The 26,482-nt window shown below is 40.3% G+C and overlaps 1 protein-coding gene across 5 annotated transcripts in view; it reads left to right on the top strand.

The window, feature by feature from the left end:
• kif23 (kinesin family member 23) overlaps window positions 1-25,860 on the top strand; it is a 43,320-nt gene extending 17,460 nt beyond the window's left edge. Inside the window, exons 8-24 of one of the 5 annotated variants that reach the window (XM_063066171.1) lie at window positions 109-150; window positions 2,604-2,716; window positions 4,527-4,648; window positions 5,599-5,701; window positions 6,616-6,695; window positions 11,439-11,558; window positions 11,907-12,066; window positions 14,023-14,181; window positions 15,714-15,880; window positions 16,247-16,420; window positions 16,753-16,938; window positions 18,756-19,067; window positions 23,374-23,607; window positions 23,856-23,944; window positions 24,330-24,405; window positions 24,545-24,615; window positions 25,055-25,860. In XM_063066171.1, the coding sequence (XP_062922241.1) occupies window positions 109-150; window positions 2,604-2,716; window positions 4,527-4,648; window positions 5,599-5,701; window positions 6,616-6,695; window positions 11,439-11,558; window positions 11,907-12,066; window positions 14,023-14,181; window positions 15,714-15,880; window positions 16,247-16,420; window positions 16,753-16,938; window positions 18,756-19,067; window positions 23,374-23,607; window positions 23,856-23,944; window positions 24,330-24,405; window positions 24,545-24,615; window positions 25,055-25,070 (2,224 nt within the window). In that variant the 3' untranslated portion in view covers window positions 25,071-25,860. The remainder of the gene's footprint in view (window positions 1-108; window positions 151-2,603; window positions 2,717-4,526; window positions 4,649-5,598; window positions 5,702-6,615; window positions 6,696-11,438; window positions 11,559-11,906; window positions 12,067-14,022; window positions 14,182-15,713; window positions 15,881-16,246; window positions 16,421-16,752; window positions 16,939-18,755; window positions 19,068-23,373; window positions 23,608-23,855; window positions 23,945-24,329; window positions 24,406-24,544; window positions 24,616-25,054) is intronic. The other 4 variants (XM_063066173.1, XM_063066172.1, XM_063066175.1 and 1 more) reach the window with 4 other exon arrangements.
• The last annotated feature ends 622 nt before the right edge of the window (window positions 25,861-26,482 follow it).

Consider the following 26,482-nt stretch of genomic DNA (forward strand, 5'->3'; position numbering starts at 1 on the left):
CTGCATGGTCGTAGATCAGTCAATACAACGCACGTTTACTTTTCCATACATCATCTGAAAGATGTATTGCATCAGACCTTTATAACTGTTGCCATATTTCTTTTTAAGGTGGATCAGTAATACCACTCCTGTGCGGACCGTTGAGTTCATGTACGTCTCTTTGATGTGCACACTCTGGATAATCTGTATAGTCATTGGGTAAAATTAGCTGGTTACTGGTTTGTGCTAGTTCATATTATTCCTTTGGCTAACAGTCCTTACTGACAATTTATCCCTAAGCTTTCTAGTTATTGTGACCAACAAAGGTCTCAAGCATGCAATAGAGGCTTTACTGCTTGCATTAGTGCTTAGGCTGTAGCACAAAACAATGCTAGTATACAATTTCATGGCTGTTAGCTTGCTTTGTTTAATGTCACAGTAGTAAACAATTAGTCTTGTCTGTTTAAACTTCTGAGCATTCTCCCTTTCTGTTTGTGCATTATTTATGCTATAACAAAAATTTGTAAGAGCTTTGTGGTTATCCATTTGCTAAGTCGTGCCCTGAAAATATGTATCAGTTTCTATCAGCTAGTATTTCTGTAAGCTGTTGTAGTTGCTGTATAGGTGACTGAGAACCAACATTGCAGCATTTGTAGTCATACAGTCCCTTAGGCTTAATCATTCATCATGTCCAAATTTATTAGGCACCACTGACATCAGTTTACATGAGAGAAGTTGGATTTGTGATGTGCCTTTGTGGAGCATATTGTGGCAAAATGTGAGGTTATAAAATAAAATCAAAAGGCAGACCATAGCAAATGAATGATCTGATGTCTTGTGGATGAATTGCAAAAAGTTAGCATCTGAACTACTACCAGGTTGCATATTGGGCATTTATTGCAGAGGAATTAGTATTGTTAGACTTGTATAGGATGTTGATGAGGCCACTTCTGAAGTACTCTGCACAGTTTTGGTTTCTCCTTGAGAAAGGATATGCAAGCCCAAAGAAGATTTGCTAGGTTTGACAATGTTGGTCTAAAACAAGCAGCTGTTTGTAGGTCTGTATTGTTTGCACTTCAGGATATTGAGGAGCGATCTTAAGGTTGTTAACATTCAATCATAATATCCTAAGGGGGTGTGACAGGATCAAGGTTTCCACCAGTGGGAGAGTCTGGAATGAAGGGACATAGTTGCAAGATAAAAGGAGTGATTGTTTGAAACTGAGGTGTGCATGAAATGCTTCTGGAGGGTGGTGAATCTATGGAATTCAATTGTAGAGCCTAGGTCATTAGAAATATTCAAAGGAGGTAGAGAACTGAGGACTGGGGAAAAGGCACAGAGAAGTTGAGGCCTGTAACAGATCAGGCTTGATCAGAGTACAGTGGCCTATCCCTACTCCTGTTTCTATTTTCTTGTTTTTTCATAACCTGTAGTGGTTCAGATGATGTAGCATGAAGCATAGGAACCTGTAAACCTGTAAAGTGGGAATACATAGCAATCAATTTGTACTCAGTACATCCCAACTTCAATCTGTGGTGTTGCATAATGTTTAATGAGCCCAGGACAAAGAAATACTTGAAGTTTATTATAGCTAATGTTTAGGGTTGGGCATTGTCATTTTCTAAAACTAGTATTCTGGTTTGTATCTTGAATTTCTCATTGTCTGATTTAGATTTGCAAGTGCATTTTAGAAATACTTGTATATTAGTCATCTACATTTTGTAAAAGTAGTTCCAAATTTTAATATGCTGAAAACAAAATGCTATAAATACTGACAATCTGAAATAATACACAATGTTGGAAATGCTCTGCTTGTCAATCAGAAGGTCTTTCACAGTAATTAAATGCTGGCTAACATTTTCTTTCAATGTATTCAGGGTGAAAAGTAGACTCCATCTGTAATGTAGTTTTAATTTTGTTGTCTTTTAAATTATCCTAACCTTGTAACACTGTTCTCCTTGCCAGCCAACTGCTGGCAAACAATCTCAGTTTAGTAAACTTAGTTGCTGGTTGGGAAAGGCTACCTTTACTTTGAAAATGGTGTTTAGATTAAAGCTTCTCAGAGTTAGATAATACCTACAGATGGATCCAGTTGTGAAATGCTGCTTGATGTAACTCCTGGTCTTAATCTAGATCAGTGATACTGATTTAACATGCAGAATTCTGCTATGTGCCTCATGTATTCACAACCTAAAAGTTGTTATGGCAATGCCACTAAATTCTGTCTTTGCTTCTAACAGATTTTCTTTTGTATATAAGATATCAAAATCATTGCAGTTGTTGAAATTAAAGTGGATTTTTCTTAGTGCTGGTTTAGCTAGAAAATCTCGATATGTTATGGGACTGGAAGAAATACTTAACATTTTTTTAAATGGGTGTGATTTGGCAAATGTGATTTTGTATTTGGGTCCCCTTATTTGCATGGTGGTGATTGGGAAAAGTACTGAATTTTAGCTTGTGTTTTTAACTGGACAGCCTAGTCCCTTCATTGCTGCCCATATGCACATATCTACTCAGTTTGGATGTTTATAATTAATGTAAGAGACATTTGAATCTTTTAACTTTGACCAATGTGTTTCTGGGATGAAGCTTTAAGATGTTTAACCATCAATATTCATTTACAGACCTCCACAATCTAAAAATCTTCGAGAGGATTCTAACCATAACATGTATGTGTCTGGTTGCACTGAAGTAGAAGTGAAATCAACTGAAGAAGCTTTTGAAGTCTTTTGGAAAGGTATGTAGTATTGGATTGTAGACATTTTCTCTCCAAGGTTTGTTTTCCTTTCTCTACCTTTGATCACAACTAAAGTAAGGTGTCGGTTCATCCAAATTGATCCAATGCAAAGGTCTTTGATTTGTGGATAAGACAGTGTGGTACTTCAGCCTGTGCTTTATGTTTCAACTGCTTTTCAGAAACTTTTTAAGTTGCAGATGTAAAACTTTTAAAAATTAGGTATACTTTATCTTCGGAAATCCATTCAACTCAAGGTCCTCGCTATTGCCCATCACCTGGTAGCATTCACATCTACTGAGAAGTGGTAGATATGAGTTCAGTTATAACATTTAGGATTTGATAGGTACATGAATGGGAGAGTCTGTATTCTGGCTGCAGGCAGGTGGGACTAGGCAGGAATCCAGGTAGGCATGGATTAAATGTGTTTCTGTTCAGTAGTGCTCTATGATTCTACTGTTATGAAGTGCTTTATAAAGGTTGGTCATGGCTAGAATTAGTTCCTGCCTGAGCAAGGACCTTGATCAGCTGCAGTTTGTCTGCTGCCACAATTGGTTTACAGCGGGCACAATCTATCTGACTCTCCACCCTTGAACCTCCTGGATAACAGCAACAGCAGGCTGCTGTTTATTCATTACAACTCAATATTCAATGTCATCATCCCACCAGTAACAATCAAACTACAAAACCTGGCCCCCTGTACCTCCCTCTACAAATGGGAGGTTTTTGGGAGACCACAGTCAGTGTGGATTGGTAATAACATCTCCTCGCTGACAATCAGCACACACGCACCTCAAGGGTGCATGCTTAGCCCACTGTTTTCTCTCTACACTCCTGACTGTGTGGATAAATCCGCTGATAACACCACTGTTGTTGGCAGAATATCAGATGCATATGAGGAGGCATATTGGAGTAAGACTAGCTGGTTGAGTGGTGGTGCAACAATAAATTTGCACTCAAATGTTACCAAGAACTAGGGGTTGTGGACTTGAGGCTGGGGATGTCAGGAGAACATGCACCAGTCTTCATTGAGGGGCTGATGGTGGGAAGGGTGGGTAGCTTCAAATCCCTGCGTGTCAGTATCGCAGAGAATCCATCCTAGGCCCGACATATTGATGCAATCATGAAAGCACACCAGTGGGTCTACTTCAGTTGGAGTTGGAGGAGACATGATTCTAGCAAGTTTCTGCAGCTGTACAATGGAGAACATTTTGACTGTTTGCATCACTGTCTGCTATGGAGGGTCCAATGCACAGGATCCCAGAAGGTTGTAGACTCAGCTAGCTCAATCATGGATGCAACCCTCCCCACTGTCAAGGACAGCTTCAAAATGCAATGCCTGAAGAAGACACATCTATCACTAAGGGCCCTCACTACCTGGGACATGCCCCCTTCTCATTACTGACATCAGGGGCAGCCTGAGGACACTCAATGTTTTGGGAACAATTTCTTTCCCTCTGCTATCAGATTTTGAATGGTTCATGAACACTACCTTGCTATTCCTCTTTTGCACTATCTTTTTATTGTAATTTGTAATTTTTTTGTCTTGCACTCCTCCACTGCCCCAAAACAAATTTCACAAATATGTCAGTGATGATAAACCTGATTCTGTCTTCTGTTCACTGGAATGACTGAAAGAGAAAACAGGGATGTTGCTGTAGGCAGGTTTCCTTAATTGTTGTATAGAACTGCAGCACTCCTTTGTTTCTTCCTATATCTTGTATGAATTTTGTTGTGCATCCATTACAGCAACCTGACAGGTGTAACATGAGACTTACACCACCTATCTACCTTTTATTTCTGTTTTTTACAGGCCAGAAGAAACGACGTATTGCTAACACAACATTAAATCGAGAATCGAGCCGTTCGCACAGTGTTTTTATTATCAAGTTAGCACAGGCTCCCTTGGATGCTGATGGGGACAATGTCCTTCAGGTATATTGTGCCATTAAAGATATTTTAATTGCCAGTTAAGTCATTGAATGTGAGTAACTACTACTACTACGTCGACTCAGGCCAAGGGGGCCGGCGTCGGGCACGATGACGGACTCTCCACTTCTCCCTCTCCCTCATCAGTGTGTTCAGTTCATCTACAATAGTCGCGCCGCTGTCATCTAGGAGCGTGTTGACCATAGTCTTGGGAGGGCGCCCAGGGTTCATCCTCCCATGCTTGGGTAATGTGAGTAAGGTATTACGTAGAACATAACTTTGTATATTATCATTGTTGGTAATATTTTGTTCAACCTTGAGTATATAATCAAGAAAGAATGTCACTTGACCACATCTGAACTGTTACTTTCCCCACTTTGGTTTCAGGTTTGTCATTTCTTTGGCCTTGAACGCTGCCTTTAGTTTTCCCCTTCCTTCCTTTGCCCACACTGGGAAAGTAGGTGTTGGTATGGCTATTGTGCAGCAATCACTTCAGTAGTACTTTAGTGCTGCCTTTCGGATAGGTGTCTCAAGTTATAGCCATTTGGGTAATAGAGATTTGCTCTTAAGGAATTTGCAGATCACTATTCCAAAAATCATATCTGGAATGCTATTTGCTCCAACAGAATTTATGTGGGGATAAGATTGAGTATAAATGCAAAGGAAACAACTTTGGTGTACTTTTAGTTTGTCAACTTACAAGATTGAAGTTTCTATAACTAATTCTTGCTAGGTCTATTTTTAAGTTTCTAATCTGAGATTTAAACCAAAGCTATTGAGGACATGGTGGATGCGTAGTCTGGAAATCATCTATGATCCTAGAGAATAGTGGAGTCTTGATTGTCTAAATCACCATCTATTCCTGTGTCTCTAATTATCTCAACTAGTTTGAGGATAGGTTTATATTATCCAAGCTCCAAGATGATTTAGTCACTCGGGTATTCATTTTATCTTAGGCAAAGGATCAGACAACAGTAAGCCAGCTGTCCCTGGTGGACTTGGCAGGAAGTGAGAGAACTACAAGGACAAAAGCTGAAGGCAGCAGGTTGCGAGAGGCAGGTAAGGTTGAATGCACAAACCAGAATTACTCGCTGTTGGAGTAAATCTCTGATTCCTTTTTCTAATTCTCTTTGCGGTGTGTTAGTAGTTGGAATTTGTCTAGTGCAAAGAATTGACAATTCCAGAGAATGCAAGTTAAGAAATACTTCGAATTGTCTTTAAAAGCTGCTTATCCAAATGTCCCTGCTGTTAGCACAAGTGTTTGTGCAATGACAGGGTAGAAAATCAAAAGCTGTACGGACTACATTCTTTTAGGGAAATGGTAGAGGCCACAACAGCACTTTCTTGCTTAATATTTGGAAGGCTTCAAGCTACAAAGTTCCTGTTCAAAGCTATGGTCCACCTCTTCAGCATTACTTCGTATTTAACCTAATTGAAATGAAATGTGGGTTCAATTTTGTTTCTCTTTTGATGCAACCCCAAGTTGTATATAGGTTTATGTGGAAATACACTTCCAAGTAGAATTTTTGTCATGAGCAATAATTGTGATTCTTTCGTTTTAAAGTTTAAAATTTGGGTTGTTTTACTATTTAAGGCTGTCCGACTGTGAAACTAGTCTTTTTTTTCCACTTAACTTGTGTATGTTAATGTTACATTTCTTTCCCTCAGCTGAACATGGGTCCATATTGACCCACTGTGTATGTAATATTTTGACAAGCAATTGCATCTGTTGAATAGTTCTTGTGCAGGTGCAACACATTCCATAGTCAATATTTCTACCTCAGCTACTTTAATTCAAAATTCCATTGTGCTGACAAACTCAGTATTAAGCTCATGATAATGTTGTTTATCTTGCACATTCTTGTTGAACTATTAAGGTTTTTACCAGAGTATGATGATTATAAAGTTGTTCATAGTGACTAACATAAATGCAATTTATCAGACTTTAAATAATTTTCAATTCCTCCTCGCAGGTAATATTAATCAGTCACTGATGACTCTAAGAACTTGTATTGAAGTGCTGAGAGAAAACCAAATGTACGGAACAAATAAGGTAAGGAGAATCAGAATCAATATCATTGGCATCTGTTGTGGATTTTGTTGTTTATGGCAGCAGTTCATTGCAATGCATAATAAAATTATAATTTGAACGTATATTTAAAAAAAACTAAATTGTTGTTCGTCCAGCGTCGTCGTCGAGGAAGACCTTGACACCATTAGTCACTTTGAGACTGGATGCAGTGTGTCCAAAGATGACTGGTCAGGCCAATTCGGGCACGGAATGTCCTGGCACATGTTGAGCAGACATGTAGGCACTGCGGTTGTTGCGCTGGTGGCTCTGGACATGCGCAGCTCGCGCTTACGTTGTGCTTCAGCAATGCGCCTTGCTTCATAAGCTTGACAGCCCTTGTGGATAAGGCCATGCCAGGTAGGGTGGTTTTGTGCCAGAGTTTCCCAGGTGGTCATGTCAGTGTCAAGCGACTTCAGGGAGGCCATTGGTGTGTCTTTGTAACGTTTCTTCTGCCCTCCATATGAGCGTCTTCTAGCATAGAGTTCCCCAAAAAGGAGCTGCTCGGGTATGCGCTCGTCCGGCATGACCTGCCCACTGGATCTTTGCTTTCATCAGCAGTGTGTGGATTGATGGTAGACTTGCTCTAGAGAGAACTTAAGTGTCTGGTACTTTGTCTTGCCATCTGGTGCCTAATATTCTGCGAAGACAAGTCATGTGGAAATGGTTGAGCTGTCTTGCATGCCTTTGATACACAGTCCACATTTCACAGGCATACAGGAGGGTAGTGAGTACCACGGCTCTGTAGACCTTCAGTTTTTTTTGCTGGGCTGATTCCTCAATGTTCCCATACAGTGGAGCGCAGTCTACCGAAAGCAGAACTTGCCTTTGCTATTCTGCAATTAACTTCTGTATCAATAGTCACTGCTTGGGAGAGGGTGCTGCCAGGATAAGTAAACTGGCCAACTGCCTGTAGTTTCTGTCCATTGGTTGTGATTTTGGGTTCTGTGTATGGTGCATGAAGAGCGGGCTGGTGCATGACTTCAGTCTTTTTGATGTTGATGGTGAGTCCAAAGTTGTCACAAGCCATGGAGAATTTGTACATATTGACTTGCATCTCTGGCTCCGAGCCAGCATACAGGGCGCAGTCACCAGCAAAGAGGAAGTCTTGCAGAACAGTCTCCTTCACTTTGGTAATAGTTTGAAGTCTCTTCAGGTTGAAGAGCTTCCCATCCACTCTGTACTTGAGGCTGATTCCAGCATCACTGTCCTGGAAGACATCATTCAGTGTGGCAGTAAACGTCATGCTGAACAGTGTGGGTGAGCACACAGCCCTGTTTGACACCATTGGTGACTGGGAACGCCTCAGAGGATTCTCTGCCATCCAGCACTCTGGCCATCATGCCACCATGGAACTGGCGTACCAGCTGAATGAATCTAGCGGGGCAGCTGAACTTTGACATGATTCTCCACAGGCCTTGTCGGCAGTCAGTGTCAAAGGCTTTCGTGAGGTCAACAAAAGTTGTGTAGAGTTCGCGATTCTGCTCCTGACACTTCTCCTAAAGTTGGCGCGCGGCACAAATCATGTCGATAGTCCCACGAGCTTTGCAAAAGCCACACTGTGACTCTGGCAGCAGGCCCGGTTCCAGATGAGTGACCAAACGATTTAGCAGGACTCTTGCAAGGGTTTTTCCTGCAATGGAGAGCAGTGAGATTCCTTGGTGATTGTTGCATACTTGTCGATTGCCCTTCCTCTTGTAGAGGTGTACGATGGATGCATCTTTAAGTTCCTGAGGAATGGATCCTTGCTTCCAAAAAGACTGGAACAACTTGGTGGGCTTCTCTATAAGTACAGGACCACCGGCTTTGTAGATCTCTGCAGGTATGGCGTCTGCCCCTGGGGCTTTGCCACCGGATAGCTAGCTGACAGCTTTCGGCTACTACCGGTGGGTCGTCCACGGCACTGTTGATGCCGACCTGGGGAATCTTGTCTATCACCTCATCGTTAATAGATGACAGTCGGTTGAGGACGGCTTCAAAGTGTTCAGCCCATCTCTGCAGGATCTGAACCTTCTCTATAATGAGAGTTGTACCATCTATACTCAGGCGGGGGGAGCTCCCAAGAGACTGAGGTCCATAGCGTGTGTTGAGGGCTTCATAGAATTATTTCAAGTCGTTTCCGTCAGCGTATCCCTGTATTTCATCTGCCTTGGCGCTCAGCCAGGCATCTTGCATTTTACGCAGTTTATTCTGGACTGTCCTGCGAGCACTGGTAATGGCGTTTTTCTTGGCAGCTGTTGATGGGTCGTTCTGATGGGCATGATGAAGACAGTGCTTTTCAACAAGTAGAGCCTGTATCTCCTCATCGTTCTCATCGAACCAGTCATGCTGCTTGTGGGTAGAGAGCCCTAGCATCTTCAGTGCAGGTGAATGGACAGCATCCCTGAAGCGATCCCAGTCGCCCACAGCGCTGCCTGCAAGGTGTAGGTCAGCAAGCTTGGTTTCTAAATCTTCAGCCAGTGCCGAAACAATGCTGGAGTTCTTCAGCCTGGCCACATTGATTCTTTTCATATCCTTGCTTCCTTGTGGTCGCCTCTTGGGTCTGATGCGGAGCTTCATTTTGGAGACAATGAGCCTGTGATCTGCCCAGCAGTCAGCACCACACATGGCCTTGGTCACTCTGACATCCTGCCTGTCTTTTCTCCTGACAATGACATAGTGGATAAGATGCCAATGCTAGAGCCGGGGTGCATCCAGGAGGTCTTGTTACGGGTAGGCAGGCAGAAAGTTGTGTTGGTGAGGAGCAGGTTGTGTGCTGCACGGGTCTTCAGTAAGAGTAGGCTGTTACTGTTACACTTGACCACTCTGACTCCCAACAACTCCCTGCCAGGCTGCAGAGTCACACCCTACTTTTGCACTGTTGTCGAGCAAGATCAGCTTGTCGGTGCTGCTCGCTGCTGATAGTAGGGCATCTAGTTCTTTATAGAACTTGTCTTTCATCTCGTCCAGGTTGGTCATTGTGGGGGCATAGACGCTGATCAGAATGGCTTGACTTCTGTTCTGTAGCAGAAGCGGTAGTGTCATGAGCCGGTCGTTCACACCCTTGGGGAGACTGGCAAGTTTCCGAACAAGGTGACTCCTGACGGCGAATCCAACTCCAGCATCACGATGCTCATCGCTGCCGCGACCGCTCCAGAAAAAAGTGTATCCGCCTCCTGTTTCAGTCAGCTGACCTACATTGGCAAGACGAGTCTCACTCAGGGCTGCTATGTCAATGTTGTATCTTGCAAGCTGTCTGGCAACTAAGGCTGTTCTTCTCTCTGGTCTGTTTGCTGTAGGGTTGTCCAATAGTGTGTGCACCTTCCAAGTGCCAATGGTGCACGGTGTCACTTTGCGTTTTGTTGTGTTTGTTCGAATGCCAAGATAGGATCCCTGCCAACCACGGTAAACTGGCCAGGGTGTAATGAAGCAGGCAATGTTTAGGGCACCCTTTCTAGCCCCTTCCTCTTGCTACAGAGGTGAGCAGTGCATTCCTAAAGAGGGCTGCTCAGTCGTCCAGGTAGACACCGAGATTCATTGCTGCTTCGGTCAGTGATAAACGACCATTAGACCTGAGCAGCCTGTGTGCAGGTCCGTGACTACAGCTCCCAGTGTATCCACACCTGCTGCTTCGTCGCTCACCTATCACCACAGAGCTTCAAAGGTTGAGGGTGGTGATGATGACGATGGTGTCGAGACTAGCGCTTGATTGGCTCTTCCTAGCTGTTTGCATGTGACAGTGGCCACACCCCGGGCAACGACTTCGACAAGCCGGCTAAACCAGGTGAGGGTAGCCGATGGGTTTTAAACCCTTGGTGAGATGGGGAGTTGTCTATCCCAGCATGTGAAGACAGACTCCGGCGGATTGAGAGGACGAGACCAATGGAAGGTCCAACAGTCAAGAAGGCAGTCTCTGCAAGCGCCGTGGAACATGTAGAGCAGGACAAGACACAGAAGACATCCTGGTCATCCACTGCGCCTAGTCCCTTCTCCAGCCACCTCGACTCTTGTCTTGCCACTGGATCGAGATGGGAATTGGGAAGAGAGTGAGGCTGACGCTGCGCAACTCTCCCTCACTTAAATCCAAATCAAGTGCTAGTCTCAACACCATCATCATCTCCATAAAACTAAGTAGTGTAAAACGAGCAAAAGAAAAGGAAAGAATAATGGTGTACATGAGTTCATTGTCCATTCAGGAATCTGATGGCAAAGGGGAAGAAGCTGTCCCTGAAATATTGAGTGTGTCTTTTCACGCTCTTGAAATACGTCTATAGCAATAAGAAGAGGGCCTGTCCAGGGTGATGTGGGTCCTCAATGACAGATGCCACCTTTTCATTTATTTTGAGGCATCACCTTTTGAAGATGCCCTTGCAAAAAAATGCAAATGCCTCAAAGTGGCATCCATCATTAAGTAACTGGTTAGACTTTGACTATTTAAACAAGAATGTACAAATTAGAGCAGATTAGTGGCTGTAGCAAAAAAAAATCAAGCTAAATCTGAACAAGGATCTTTGAACTGAAATGTTAACTCTGCTGTTCTGACAGAGATGGCTTGACCTGCTGAGTATTTCCAGATTTTTGTTTTTCCTTTTTAGTACTGCAACATATTTAGGGTGTCTTGAGATGAGTAAGAAAGAGTACTTTATGTTTAGGATTTTGCATAAATTGAATAGAAAGTATGATGTAAAACTAATGATTTTTTAAAAAAAGAACATTGTGTTTTGATCATCTGCTTTGGCTTTTCCATAGATGGTTCCATACAGAGATTCAAAGCTGACTCATCTCTTCAAAAACTATTTTGATGGTGAGGGTAAAGTTCGGATGATCGTGTGTGTCAATCCCAAAGCAGATGATTACGAGGAAACACTGGTAAGTGTTGTCCTGAGTCTAGATGTAACATTGGAACTACATTCTGGTTCTTTATGGGGAGAAGACAGGAGAATGGGATTGAGAGAGATTATAAAATAGCCATGATAGAATGGTGGAGCAGACTTGATGGGCCAAATAGTCTAATTCTGCTCCTGTGTCTTGTGGTTTTTAGTCTTGCTTAGTTTTGTTATTTAACACATTGATGAATATCTGAGGCATTTATTTTGAACTTCGACAAAAAGGTTATTAGTTATTTAGTATTTTATGCTACTATGTCTGGTAAATGGAAATCTTGATGACATTTTAAGTTCACACTGAATGTCATAATTCAAACTATTTTGTATGCAGTTGGTCATGCGGTTTGCTGAAATGACTCAAGAAGTGGAAGTAGCCAGACCTGTTGATAAACCTATCTGCGGCCTTACGCCAGGACGCAGGTACAGAAATCAGGCTTTCAAAGAAGAATTGACAAGAAAATTAGAACTGCGAGGAGGCCCCATTGACGGAGGTACTGTGAAAGGTTCAAAGGTTCAATTTAATGTCAGAGAAATGTATACAATATGCATCCTGAAATGCTTTTTCTTCGCAAATATCCATGAAAACGGAGAAGCGCCCCAAAGAATGAACGACAGTTAAACGGGAGAACCCCAAAGTCCCCCCCCCCCCCCGCACCTCCGCACGTAAGCAGCAGCAACAATCCCCCTGCCCCCCACCGGCAAAAAAAAGCAAACATTGCACTCAAGCGTGAGCAAAACAATAGCAAAGACGCAGACTTGCGGTTACCCCAAAGACTTAGCATTTCATCCGGCATTCGATATATCACAGGTTCTCTTTCCCTAATGAGGGAGAGGAAGGTGTCTCCATTTTCTCAGTGAGCAGGGGGACATAATAAACAACTCTGGTTTATGATGTTAAAAGTCCGTTACATAACTTTTTTCGAGCTCTGTGCCTGAAGATCACAGAGATCTTGGGTCTTCGGGCACATAGCAGTGGATTTCCCAACTTCCCCTGACGACGCAAAGGTATCCTGCCGTGACACCGACCCTCGATCCGCCCATCTCCAGAGCCCCAAGATCTTAGGCTTCCAAATACAAGCCGGACTCTCAGGCTGAACCCTTGGCGTGCCGAACAACGGCCAGTCATGAAACCCCGAGAATGGGTCCTATTCGTGCAGAGAACCAAAGTCAGTGTGTAACTCCAGGTCAGGGTCTTCAAATGAACCCTGAAAAGGAAAAATAAAGATATTAAAGATGAAAACAGAGCTGTTTCCGAAGATACAAGCACAGGAGTCGCCGTTTAGTGCCATCTTACTTTGCCTCCATCTCCAAGTGAAGAAAATAATTGTTGATTGTATAGTCTATATTTGTTTTTTTTCAACAAAGCATTCAAACATTTTCAAACTGGTACAGATCAAATTTGCTATTTTATTTTGGAAAAGTGGGAGCATCACTGACCTCTATTTAAACTGGAGAACATCTTTGAAATGAGTTCTCTGTTGTACGTGCGTGGATTTTTCATTACATTTGACTGTTTCTGGTTAACCTTCTACAGACTGTTGCTAATGGGAACATCACATCTCCATGCAAATCCCATTCAATTTATCATGCACACATATGTAATGGTTTGGATAACGATTGATGTTAGTCTGATACTTTGTTAGATTTTGCGGATCGTTGTCGTGAATCAATAAATAATTGATGTGCTTCTGAGATGGGTGGAGTATTTGGGCTTATTTAACTTATTTCTGTGCTTTAGACTTGTGTATAAATGCAGACCAATAGCCCCGATAGTTTGTAAAAGCGTCTTGATTCAGCTGACTTTCTGGTCAGTGGCAACACCGCGCGCCCCCCCCCCCACACACATTTTGTTGAAGGAGTACTTAGTGCAAGTAAGGCCTTTGAATATTGAGGACTAGTCCATGAATGAAGTGGAATGTTTAAATTTGTGTGTGTCTTTTTTTTAAAAAAAAATCCTGATAGTTTCAACCCTGTCTCAGTATTGAATGTTTTTCAGATGATTTTATTAGTGATTCACAGGCCATCCCCAAGCTAAGATCCATTCAACTTGTGAGCATCCCAACATAAAAATTAGCTTAGATAATAATCCAAGATTCTGATGTATATGCATACTGTATGTTTATTCTTATGAGATGGAAAACTAGTTTGCCTATTATTCTTTATTATCAGTCTTATTGTTTTAATGCCATTCATTACAATACTGTGCAGATATTGTTGCCATATAGAATGATATTGGTCTTTTTAAACCTGTAGACAAAACCACTTTCTACATTCCTGACTTGACAAGTGCATATTGTTTATTGCATCTCAATGATACCCATCTGTTTTATTTTTAGAGTACTGCTAAGTTTTTATGTCCTTTTGCAATTGCTAAAACACTCCAGTGATTTTAAAAACAAAAGTGTTTACAATTTTTTTCACTGAAGGCTCTTCCTGCCTCTTAACAGACCCCAACTTTACAGAAGATTTTCTACTAAGTTTTCCACCATTGCCTTCAGTTGAGTTAATGGATGCCAATGATGAACATACATTACCGCGACTTATAGAATGTTTAGAGCAACGCCAAAGAGCACGTCAATTGGCGATTGAGGAGGTGAAGAAACTCGGTATGTAATGGAAGGTGAAAGAATTTGAACCCTTTTGCTTCCTCTGTCATTCAATAAGATTGTTATTTAACCTTCCACTGTTGTACCTTTCCTCCATTTGCTCCTTTCTCCATTCCCACCCCCCCATATGCCTAGATTCCCTTAACATCCAAACATCTAATGATGTTTGCATTAAATATACTGAGTCTTGAGTAGAAACTGTTTAAGATTTTGTGTTCTCTAGATGGAGAGCAACGCTCAGCCCTTTAACAATGTAGCCCATGCAGGGGAATCAACCTCCCTACAGTTATCCTGGCAGTACCTCAGCTCCATGTTCTCCAGCGCTGGGATCAGTGCCCTGTGAATTTCTCCTATATAATCTATGAACCACAAATTAAAAACTCTGATCTTATTTATACTTTACCAGCATTTTACAGTATGGTTGACATGCAAATTGGCAAAGTGTCAAATAAATCTTTGCATGTGAGCATTGAGGTGGCTGGATTTTGTTTGAATGTTGCCTGTGAGATCTATTAACAGCAGGTCATGGTTAAAAGACCATTGGAAAGACCTGAGCTATTGAGGTTAATATAGGGGAAAAGCTGTTTTTAAGGCTTCCCTGTTAGAGCCCGGAGAAGGATCGATCTTCATGTGCAAGAAGACAAATTTGTTGACCCAAGACCTCCTTTGGGTTCACGAACTCCATTTGATTTGGTCTGGTGGGAATGCAACTTTTGTTCCCTGCTTGAGTCTTCAACTAATATAGGTCTCATTGATATCAAAAATACTTGTATTTATTTTAATTTCCTCGTCATCCTCATTTGATCAAACAGCATTACTAAGATTGGGAGCTGGTTGGAAGACTGTATCAAAGGACTTGAGCATCAGCAGCATAAAATGGAGTACATGTTCATTTCTGGTCACCTCATTATAGGAAGGATGAGGAAGTTTCAGAGAGGACGCAGAGGAAATTTACCAGGATGCCGCCTCTAAATTGGAGAACATGTCCTATGAGGATAGAAGTGCTTCTCTCCTTGGAGAGGAGGATGATAGATGATTTGATAGAGGTGTACAATTTGATGAGAAGCATAGATCAAGTGGATAGCCAGAGACGTTCACAGGTTGGGAAATGGCTAATATACATGGGTAAACTTAAAGGTGTTTGGAGAAAAGTATAGGGGAGATGTCAGGGGCCTTTTTTTAAAAAAAACAACAAAAAAGGCTGATACATTAGGGAGATTTAAGATACTCTTAAATATGCACTTGGATAAAGAAAAATGGGGGGGGAGGGCTATGTCAGAGGGAAAGGTTAGATTAATGATCGGAGTATGTTAAAGGATTGGCACAAAATTGAGCTGAAGGGCCTGTACTTTGAAGTACCGTTCTATGTACAATCTTGAGCAATGATATTTGAGGAGCGATAATAGTAAAATGTGTAGCTTCAGAAAGTGCATATTTCTATGTCCTTCTTATCCTCCATTGCTCTTGTGTATTGGACTCTGATATAGCTTCTCATAAAGGCATAACATTTTGTGTTTTTTTTTGTTGATCAGCAAACACTATCAGAGGAATGCTTCAAAACTGGGACAGCAATTTCTCTGCAATGGAAAACTGTGTACAAGGTCAGCAAGAAAAGCTGCTGGAAAAAGATCGGATTATAACTGGCCACAAATCGGAGACTGAGCGGTTAGAGAAGAAAATCAAAACTTTGGAATATAAGGTAATTCTGTGTTTCAAGTATTATTAAATACTGCATGCACAAGAGACTATGGCATTTAATTATTAAGAGATGCTGGAATATGGTGCAATACAGAAGATGCTAGAGGAACTCAGCAGGTCAGGCAGAATCTGGGGTGGCGGGGTCGGGTGGTAACTGGGCTGTCGATGTTTTGGGTTGAGACCCTCCATCTGGACTAAGATCTGGACAGGGTCCAGGTGAAGGATTTCAACCCGAACATTGGTTGTCCGTTTTCCTTCAAAAATGCTGCATGTCTTGTTGAGTTCCTCTTGTGTCTTTTGTGTTATTAAATACTGTCTTGAATTTTTTTTGGGGAAATGAATTAAAAATTTTAAATTTTGTTCCCAGATTGAAATATTACAAAAAACAGCAAATATCTATGAAGAAGACAAACGGACTTTGCAGCAAGAGTTGGATGACAGAGACCAAAAACTGCATAGAGAACTATCAGACAAACGACGCTTAGAGCAGAGAATGCAAGGAGTGGTGACTGATACAAAGATGAAATGGGAGAAGGAATGCGTGAGTGCATCATTCTGGATTCCAAATACCAAGAACGATTTGGTTATGGCCTAATTGTTAAATTTGTTTAAATCTCCAGTCTTGTGTTCAGTACAGCTCTTTGGATATGTATTTTTTTATGAATGCTGCTAGATATTGATAGTCCAGTGACAAAAATTCCAGTGGAACAAGGTTTAGTGGGCTGTGTAGCCAGTGCCTGTGTGTTTTTAAGCCGGGAAGATTTCTGTAAGTAAATAACCACGATATATTGACTATAGTAAGTAGATTAATCATTTTTCTTCCATTTTATTTTCTTCGCCTGTGGAATGTGCTTAAACAACACTAATCAACAGGAACGTCGAGTTCAAGCTAAGCAACTCGAGATGCAAAACAAGCTTTGGGTGAAAGATGAGAAACTTAAACAGCTGAAAGCAATTGTTGCTGAGACAAGGACAGAAAGGCCTGAGAAACCAGAAAAGACGCCAAGGGAAAGGGACCAGAAAGTACAAATACGCTCGGCATCCCCACCTTCAGTTCCTGTATGTACTAGTGAGATTCTGCTTAATGTTATACATGCAATTTAAACTGTTTCCTTTAGGGGAAATAAGAGCCTGTATAAACTTGACATACTTCATCCTTTGGGTAGACACTGGTGTGTCAATTTAAATTTAAAAAAATCTACATAGTTGTAGGAATCTTTGAAATGTAATATTAACAAGCTTTGTTAAAATGCCAATTTGCTTTGCCTTCCAGGTTCTTTGAAAATTAATTCATATCGTACAATTGTTTGTAGCAAAAGGAATCATAAAATAGGATATTTTTATATTGTGTAGTGCTATCTTGTGCTACAAGGGTGATCCAGTAGTGCTGTTTGGCGCTGTAGTGGCGATTCAATAGCTTTATTGTATTAAATTGGATGAGATTGTGACTGTATTCTAACATGGGGCCTTTTGCATGGTATATGGCTCTGTTCAATCACAATTAATGTTTACCTATTAGCAATCTTAATGTGACTTATTGTTGCGTGCCTTTTTAACTCACTATAATTGGAGTTTTGATTTGTGAAATTCTGTACAGATCCTAAAACCAATTTATTTTTGGTTTGTGGATTTTTTTCCCCATCCACAGAGATCCAAGTTTTCTTCTCTTCTCCTCCACCCCCAGCCCCCCGACGGTTAAAATTAGAATCTTTTTGAGAGTCACTTTTTCCCGAAGATTAACATTCAAAGCCTTTTTTTTTTAATTAGTAGAGAAAAAGAAAAGGAATATAACTAACCTTGTGTTGTTTGAGAGGGCTTAGAACTCTCCTGGGTTATTTGTACCATATGAATTTTTAGATCTTGTAACCAAATGTGGAGGGTTCTCAGTGGACAAATGCAATAGATTTAAGTAACTCCCCTTGCAGCCAATCCTGTAAATCTGAAACCTTTTTACTTGTTACTTAGGCTTGTACTGTTAAAGCATGCCACTGTAGCTTGGAGTACAGATTTCCGAATGTCTTTGAAAATTGGTTCTTTGCTTTAATGTCCTTAATTTGCCCCAAGGAGTCAATTTTATTATAAGCATGTGATCTGTATTCAGGTTGTTTCTGCAATATTTACCTTCATTAGTTTTTAATTATCATGCATAATTTTATATTAGTAAAATTTTCCACCTAAGTGAATTAAGATCTAAGCTCTAAAGCTGTTCTTAAATGTTGCAATAATTACAAACTCCATACTCATTGTTAGCAATAGTTGGTAGACGTATTAGTGCATGAAAACTCCCCCCTATACAGTTCTGTGGAAGTAACTACTGGAAATCTCAATAGAGGAATGTCACTGCGATGATTGTACTTTATTAAACAAATGTCATTCTACACAAATTATGAATTATAATCTAGGAAAGTAAACTGGCAAGGTAAATTGTGCAATTTTAGCAAAGCTGTCTCATACGTGTTGATGGTAGCACATGAGGATTGATTCTTCATTTACTTCCAGAATTTCTAACAGATTGTATTTGCAGAACCAGTATGTTGTGCAAAGTTTGTCTGCTTTCTAAATTGTGACTAGGAAAACCCAGGGTTCCTGGAATGAATGTGAGGTGGTTGAAAGTTTAGCAGTGATGCCTTTCTGGATAAAATAATTTGACACCTTTATTAATGAACTCCCCCTATGAAGAATAGTATTTCAAGTGAGTGATTTGACACTGTTTGAGCAAAAAACTCAGAATTGGCAAAGAATGATTGAAGATAGTAGCTAAGTATTACTGTTAGCTCTTGCAGCTTTACCTCACTATTTAATGTTAAGTATGTTAAGTATTTTTAATTGCTCTATGCATTGCATGTTCTTTCTAACTTTTCATCCTATTTCCATAGTTTTCTGGTAACATTGCACCACCTCTAGCCACTACAAAGTGCTACCCAGCATCTAGGTCACAACTACATAGGCGCTCTAATTCCTGCAGCAGCATCTCTGTGGCTTCCTGCATCCAGGAATGGGAGCAGAAGACTCCAGAACGGAAAACCGATGGTAACACACCATCTAAGAATAAGCATAGACCACTGGATTCTCATCAAGTTAGGGACTCCACTTTCGAAGGGAGATGGCAGGGAGTGAACAAGCCGAGCGGCTACAATTCCAGCAACCGTAGAAGAGAGATCGCAGTAGACCAAGATGCACGCTGGAGGGTTAGTGAAGCAAGTTATTAAGGGAGAGAAAAGCTGTGGGTTGAGAAAGTTTTTTTTTAAAGAAGTAGTTTTAGCAGGTGACTGCTCTAATTGTTGCATGTATTTCCCATCACACCTTTCACAGGTATTTTAACACTGATTTGATAAGATTTGCCTGTATTAGAAATGTATTTAATTTCTCGTAAAACTACCTAATTAATTTATAATGGACAGTTTTTTATGGTCAAGAGCCAGTTAACTTCAATACTAGCCAGTGCTATTTGCAGAACATGTATTCATTCTAGCTTGCCATTCTGCTTGTGTATTTTCTTGCTGAGAAGAGTTGTGTGTGCTTGCTTTTGTTGGTCTGAGGGTTTCAGTCTTGAAAATAAATAATTGGGCACATTAATTTACAAATTAATTGACATGAATTGGTGACGTAGATATTTAGAAGATTGCTGAAGGATACAACGGTACAGATCAGTTGCAGATATGGGTGAAAAAATGGCAGGTGGATTTTAACACAGCTAAGTGTTCTGGACTACATATAGAGAACTGCAACAGAAAATGGTGGTGCAACTCAGCAAGTCATGTTGAAGGGTCTCATCCCAAAATATCTACTGTTTATCCCCCTGCATAGATACTATCTGACCTGCTGACTTCCTCCAGAATTGTGTGTATTGCTCAAGATTTCCAGCTCGTGCAGGATCTCTTGTGTGTGGAGCATTGCATTCATTTCTGGTTGTCCCATTGTAGGAAGGATGTGGAAGCTCTGGAGAGAGTGCGGAAGTAGTTTATCAGGATGCTGACTATATTGGACTATGTGGTATAAGGAGAGGCTGGATAAATTTGGGTTGTTTCTCTAGAGTGAGACTTCAGAGAGGTTTATAAGATCGAGAGGTATAGATAGACAGTCAGAAATGGTTGAACTCATGGTTGAAATGTCTAATACTAGAAGATGGCATTTAAGTTGAAAGAGGGGAAGTTCAAAAGAAATATGTGGGGCGAGTTTATTTTTACATAGTGGGTGCCAGGACTGTGCTGCCCGGATCGGTGGTGACAACAGATATGATGGAAATGTTTTAGAGGCTCCAGATGTCACGCCAAATCTTCACAAACTCCTAAGGAAGCAGAGGCGCTGCCGTGCCTTCTTCATAATTGCACTTGCGTGTTGGGCCCAGGATAACAGTTGCTGATCCTCTGACTGTTTATTCCCTGTTACCTGAGCTGCTGAGTTCCTCCAGCAATTTGTGTAAAAGGGACAAATGCTTTTTATAGGATCAGTGGGAATGAGTTTCATTGTGGGTAAAGTGCTAAGTGTTTCACAATGTCTGTGCATTTTTGTGCAAACTGCAGGCAATGTGCTGCTGTTCTTTTTGTTCTTGTTTGGTGTTGCAGTTTTAATTACCATAATTATCAGATTCACAGTTGTACTTCACCTGTACAACTGAATGAATGCTGCAAGCAAGGCACATTAAATTCAAGGCCACAGCAGTCTAATTGGTTACGGTGCTTGAATTGCAAATGCCTTGAAGTTTTGTTTTTTAGCAAATGCTATAAACATACTGTACCTGATGCAATGTAAGTTACATTGAGCTGATACTTTGTAGCATCTGCTATATGAATGTGTATCTTGTTTGCATCACTTCTAAGTGGATTCCAGCTACTGCTGAAGATGTATAGAAAATATTTTGCTGCTTTGCCATTTTTGTATAGCCACACATTTTAAGATATTTTAATAATTCATCACTTGCTTTATCATCTGTGCCGAGTGGAGATTTCACTAATGAAAGAGTGAAGTGTCTGAGCACTTCTCGGGTCAGTGATTGCCCCTGAGCACCAGTGTTATGATTGGTACACTGTTCTTGGAAGGTTGCATTAGGACAATGTGGCTATTCTAAGAAAATTGTTTCTTTAAATAGCTCACTTTTCTGCAATCAGTTATTGTTAGAAGTTGGAATGTTTTTCTCAAGAATGATCAGAGTAAGATTTTCAAATTTTAGTGCCCATCTAACTTGTGGTGTAATGGGAAGGTTATTTGGACATATGATTGGTTCTGTACAATGGATGCTTTCCCTCATAGTCATTGCCATCTGAGCTCTTTATCCAAAATGGCCATCCCATCCGACTGGTTGCATGCCATTTTAACTCCCACTCCCATACCTCGGCCTTCTCCAGTGCTGGTGTTTATATTTTGTCGATCCAAAACACAAAAACTAATTTAAAGGAAAACAAGTTGGGAGGTGAGTTTTTACTTTAAATGAGGCGTGCACATATCATATGGTAGCGTCATGACGTATGTAATTCACTTATTTTTACATAACCGGTAATGAATTGTTTAAACAAGAATGCTTAATCAAACAATATTTCTCAAATACTACTGAAATATTAACAACAGGGTAAGACTAAAATCACATGTTATGCCTGGATGGTCTAATCCAATGTATGAACATAGTTTTCCAGTTTCAGATAACCTCCACTTCCTGTGCTCCTTTCTTTCTCCTCCTGTTTTCATTCCTCTTGCCGATCTGGTTGCATCCACCTATTGCCCACGCACTATACATTCTAGATTTCCTATTTGCCATCATTCCTACCTTCTCTGATTCTACTTTTCACCTTCCTTTCTTATCAGATTCCAGCATCTGCAACCTTTTCCAGCTTCTGCTCTATCCTTCTCTCTACCTACAACCCACCAGCCACTGTCTCCCATCTCCACACCTCTCCCTCCCCACATGGTTTCATTTGCCTGTCATCTCTCTCCTCTGATTTCCCTAATTGCCTGCCAGCACTTGCTTCACCCCTTGCTCTGACCTCTTTATAGTGACCCTCTCTCATCTACATTCAGCCTTTCCCTATTTGAAAATGAGTGAAAAAGCATCAGGTGAGAACAGGCTTAGACATTGGTCTACCATGGTGGCTGCTTACTGTCCAATATTCCACCAAAGCTCTACACTTTTCAAAGAGGAAGAGTGATTAATTAAGAAAACATTGCGCTGTACTTGGAATCCTTGCTGCACTAGTGTGGAGTGTGTGTGTGTGTTTTTCCCTAAAGTAGAAATACCCAGTGATATGCAATTCTCTGTGCTGCTTAAGATGTGTGGATATATCACTTTGTATTTACAGGCTTCAGCTGCTGATTAGAAGTCAGTAACTTGCATTTCTCTTAAAACAGGATAGCAATCACTGGCTAGTACTCGTTACTGACATTGTATTTTCTGCATATGTTATTGACATTGATGTATTTAACTGGTATTTTGTCACTTTAAAAAATTAGATTTATGAGCAAAGCTAAGCTGGTGCCCAAACGGGCAGAATACTGCAGTGTGTGACACTAATAAAGATCATATTTAGTGTTCTGAATAATGCTGACAGCTAATTATTTACTCAAATTAGTAAATATTTGTGCACTTTATAATTTAAGATGTATGCTGACATGTAGAGCCATAGACAACTGTACTACTTTTGAGTGACTGATCATAATCTCCTTTTGAATATGTATGAATCTGCAGAGATGCTTTCTAATGCATGTTTAATATGATGAATGCTAGGAAGAGAAATCTCTGCCTGCTTTTCTTGTATGAAAGCCAATACTTACAGTCAGGATTTAACAGAAGTGAAATTTGACAATTTAATGTGTAGAGCTTGCTTCCTGGCACTTACTGGTAACCCAATCTGCTTTAAATTTGCTCTTTAAGTGTTATTACTCTTAACAATTTGAGGATGTGCATAGTTTTTCTTGTATCTAAAATGTACTACTTTTGGCCCAGTTGTACTTGGGGATGTAAAGTTGGGTAACAGATACATTGTGCATGCACTAAATGTCTTAAGGTCTTCTAGCATTGTTCCTTTCCTGAGATCTGCTTGTTCATGTGGTTGCGTGAGAGTTCTGCTCTGCTTCTGGTGCATGGTGGCTTGCTTTGCATAACTGCTAAGGGTCTTTTTCCTAACCTACAGGAGGCTATTAACATAATCATCTTGAAAAGTCAATTAATCAAAACATTGATTTGGGGTTTTATTCTAAATTCAATAACTTTATGTTGATTTTGTTATGTATTTTGGAGTTTTCAAATAAAATTCAAAACAATGGCTAAAACCTCCCCATTTGTTTTCATGTATCCAGGAAATCTGGATCGTGCTAGATTCGCTTCCTAGCAAAGCTATGGGGTTTTGTTCTTCCCATTGAGACCAGAGTAATTTCGGAGAAAGGACTGTTGCTGATTTTAACTGTCTTTTATTTTTTTACTCAATCAAATTTGTTCTGTAAGGGATCCTTTAATCAAGAATTTCTGATTACAATTTCTGTTGATTACTGTTTCAATCTGCTTAGAATGCACCACCTGTTCGCCTACGCCACAGACGGTCACGCTCAGCAGGTGGGGAACGATGGGTAGACCATAAGCCAGTTGGTAGCATCGAGATAGACACTGTTCTCCAGCCACATATTCCCAATGCCATCACAGTGGCTGTACCAAATGAAAAGGCTCTGGCTAAATGTGACAAGTACATTTTGACACATCAAGAGCTTGCATCAGATGGGGAGATTGAAACTAAACTCATCAAGGTAATGACCTATATAACAAACTAATAAAAGTTAATGTCATATTGTTGTGCTGACTAGCACAACTATGTTAATGAATCTTTCCAGTCTTTGCTTCAAACAAGTTTGTAGGTGAAAGTAATCATGGTATTTATATTAATATTGGTAGTTGGATTCAATCTTAAATTATAAAGCATGCCTTTTTCAATGCATTTTCTTGAAGTAAATGTAATTTATTTTGATAGTGTTCACTCCAATTTTTTTCCCCCCAGGGAGAGGTGTTCAAAACCAGGGGTGGTGGCCAATCGGTCCAGTTCACAGATGTTGAGAAGCTGAAGCAAGAATCTCCTGTAGGTACAAGGTGTGTATCGTGTGAAGATTATACAGTATATTTTCCCTTCAAAACTGGTTTTAACTTAGAGCTATCAATATAAACTGTGCGCAAAATTTAGAAGTGAATAGGGTGGTGTCATTCCCTGTTATAAATCTAGCAGTCTCCAAATTAAGTACCTGTAGTGACAAAATTTGTATGAATAATAGGAATTGTTTGCGATGCCTTTAATATTTCAATGGCTGAATTAGTGCAGTGAAGTGTGTATATGTGACATATTCATCTATTGCTTATCTTAAAGAAAATTAACTTGTGTCTTAAACATTTGAAGCCCGTTTCATTATTTTTTTTGTAAAGGTAGTAAGGATAGTTATTTGTCAGTATTTTTAATGTTTTCAACACTTCCTTTAATTAGGAAACGTAGATCTTCTCCATCAGCACGTCCTCCAGAGGATACGACAGAATCTGAATGGACAGATGTGGAAACAAGGGTAAATGTACTTTCGACACTGGATTAAATAGAGGGAAGAGGGGCTTCTCAAATGTTTCAATTGCTTTTTGTTTCTGTTAGATTCTCTTCAATGCTGATGAGAAAAAGACAACTAACAGTCCTCCATTGCTGTTTTTCAGTGTTCCGTTGCTGTAGAGATGAAAGCAGGCAGCAACCTGGGGCCTGGATACCAGCATCATGCTCAACCAAAGTAGGTGTCCTAATCACCTTACCTTTTACAGCAGATTTTTATTAACGCTCTCTTGGCATCCAATATCTAATGGTCTGTAACCCAAACAGTTTAAGTGGCTGCTGAAATGCAATTTTGGTTTAAAATGATCACATTAGATTGAGTTGTTGTCCCTCTGGCTGACTGCAGAACAACCCTAGCAGACCTCGCGCCTCTCTGTGCAAGAGGTGGTCCACGTGCACTTCCTTCCATTGCATTTTGCAGTGGCTATTGCCTGCTAAGGCAGGAGCGTAGATTCAGCCACTTTGAGGCTAAGTTGGTAAAGTGAGCTAGGAAAACCCCAGGTAATAGTTCTCCAAGGTGATAATAGTAACCCCCCCACACACACATACACAAAAACTCCTTATTCATTTTGTAATAGCAAGCTGATTCTTAATGTTTATTCTTTCTTTTTTTTTAGACGCAGAAAGCCGTAAATGCCATATAACTTCATTTTGTGGAACACCTCGAGCGATATTGGAAAGTTAACACTTCAGGCTAGATGCTATGCAAAATTTGGGTGCTTGTGACACCAACAATGATGTAAAACATTTTGAATTGGAGCTATAGTAATCTTGCTGATACGTATATTAGATGGGTGCCTTTCTTTGTCTTTCAAATTATGCATTTTACTATGTGGGCCTTGCCCCACTTGAGGATACAATTTTATACCTCTCCCAAGTCAAATAATCATGATCTTTTGTTTTGAAACGTTTTGAACAATTGATCAGTATAAATTAAAATGTGCATTTTGAGATTGGCTATACTGTATTTACAAAAAAAACATTTGAGGAAATTCAGCTTTTAAACAGCATTATTCTATTATGGCACTTTTTTTATGCCTGTTTTTATAAAAATTGGATAATGCCTGCCCTATATAGTTTAGGAAAAAATCTGCCTGCAACACCCATCGCTGGATAAATCCTTATCTCATGTTTGGAGCTGCTGCTATTCAGTTAAGATGATGCACTTTAGAACAGTCACCTTTTTGTAAAAACACATCTAGTCAACTTCAAGCAACATCTTTCTATGCTGTTGTACAATAAGCTTTTCCTTAGACTAATAATTTTGTTAGAATTTACTGTATGTTTTACCCAAAGTATAGATTTTTGTAATAACATCTTTTTCTCTGAAATGGCACTTCTTGTGAGTGAATATTTACATGTATTTTCCACCATCCAAAATATAAATATTAAATTCATTTTTCATTAAAATTGTTCCTGTTATAACATGTAGAATTTTGTCTCTGAAATTAGTTCTTATCAAATTGGGCAGGAACAGTGAGCTATCGACCTATACTTGAAAATTTATTTTGACAGGAAATGTGTTTTTGGCTAATTAGTGGCTGTCTTGTACAGGTTTTCGATCTTCCTGGTCTTTTTGCATTTTCAAATCTTGAACTAATTTCCCTGGCTAATGAAGTTTAACACGGCATAACTCCACTTTAACCACACTATCAACTTGCGCAGCAACTATAAGGGATCTATACGTGAACCCAAGATCTGTCTGTTCCTCCACACTGCTAAGAACCCTACCATTACTCCTGTTCTCTGCCTTCAAGTTTGACCTTGTAACGCACATCACTTCACACTTCTCCAGATTTAAACTTGATCTGCCACTTCTCAGCCCAGCTCTGCATCCTATCAATGTCCAGTGACCTACAACTACCTTCAACACTATCCATAATGCTACCAATCTTTTTGTCATCTGATAGCTTCTCGATTAGTAAAGGCATCAAAGGTTATAGGGAGAAGGCAAGAGAATGGGGTTGAAAGGAAAAGTAAATCGACCAGGTTCGATGGGCTGAAAGGCCCAGTTCTGTTCCTATGTCTCATGGTCTAATCCCTTA

This window comes from Mobula hypostoma, chromosome 13, assembly GCF_963921235.1.
Source record: "Mobula hypostoma chromosome 13, sMobHyp1.1, whole genome shotgun sequence".
NCBI classification, from domain to species: Eukaryota; Metazoa; Chordata; class Chondrichthyes; order Myliobatiformes; family Myliobatidae; genus Mobula; species Mobula hypostoma.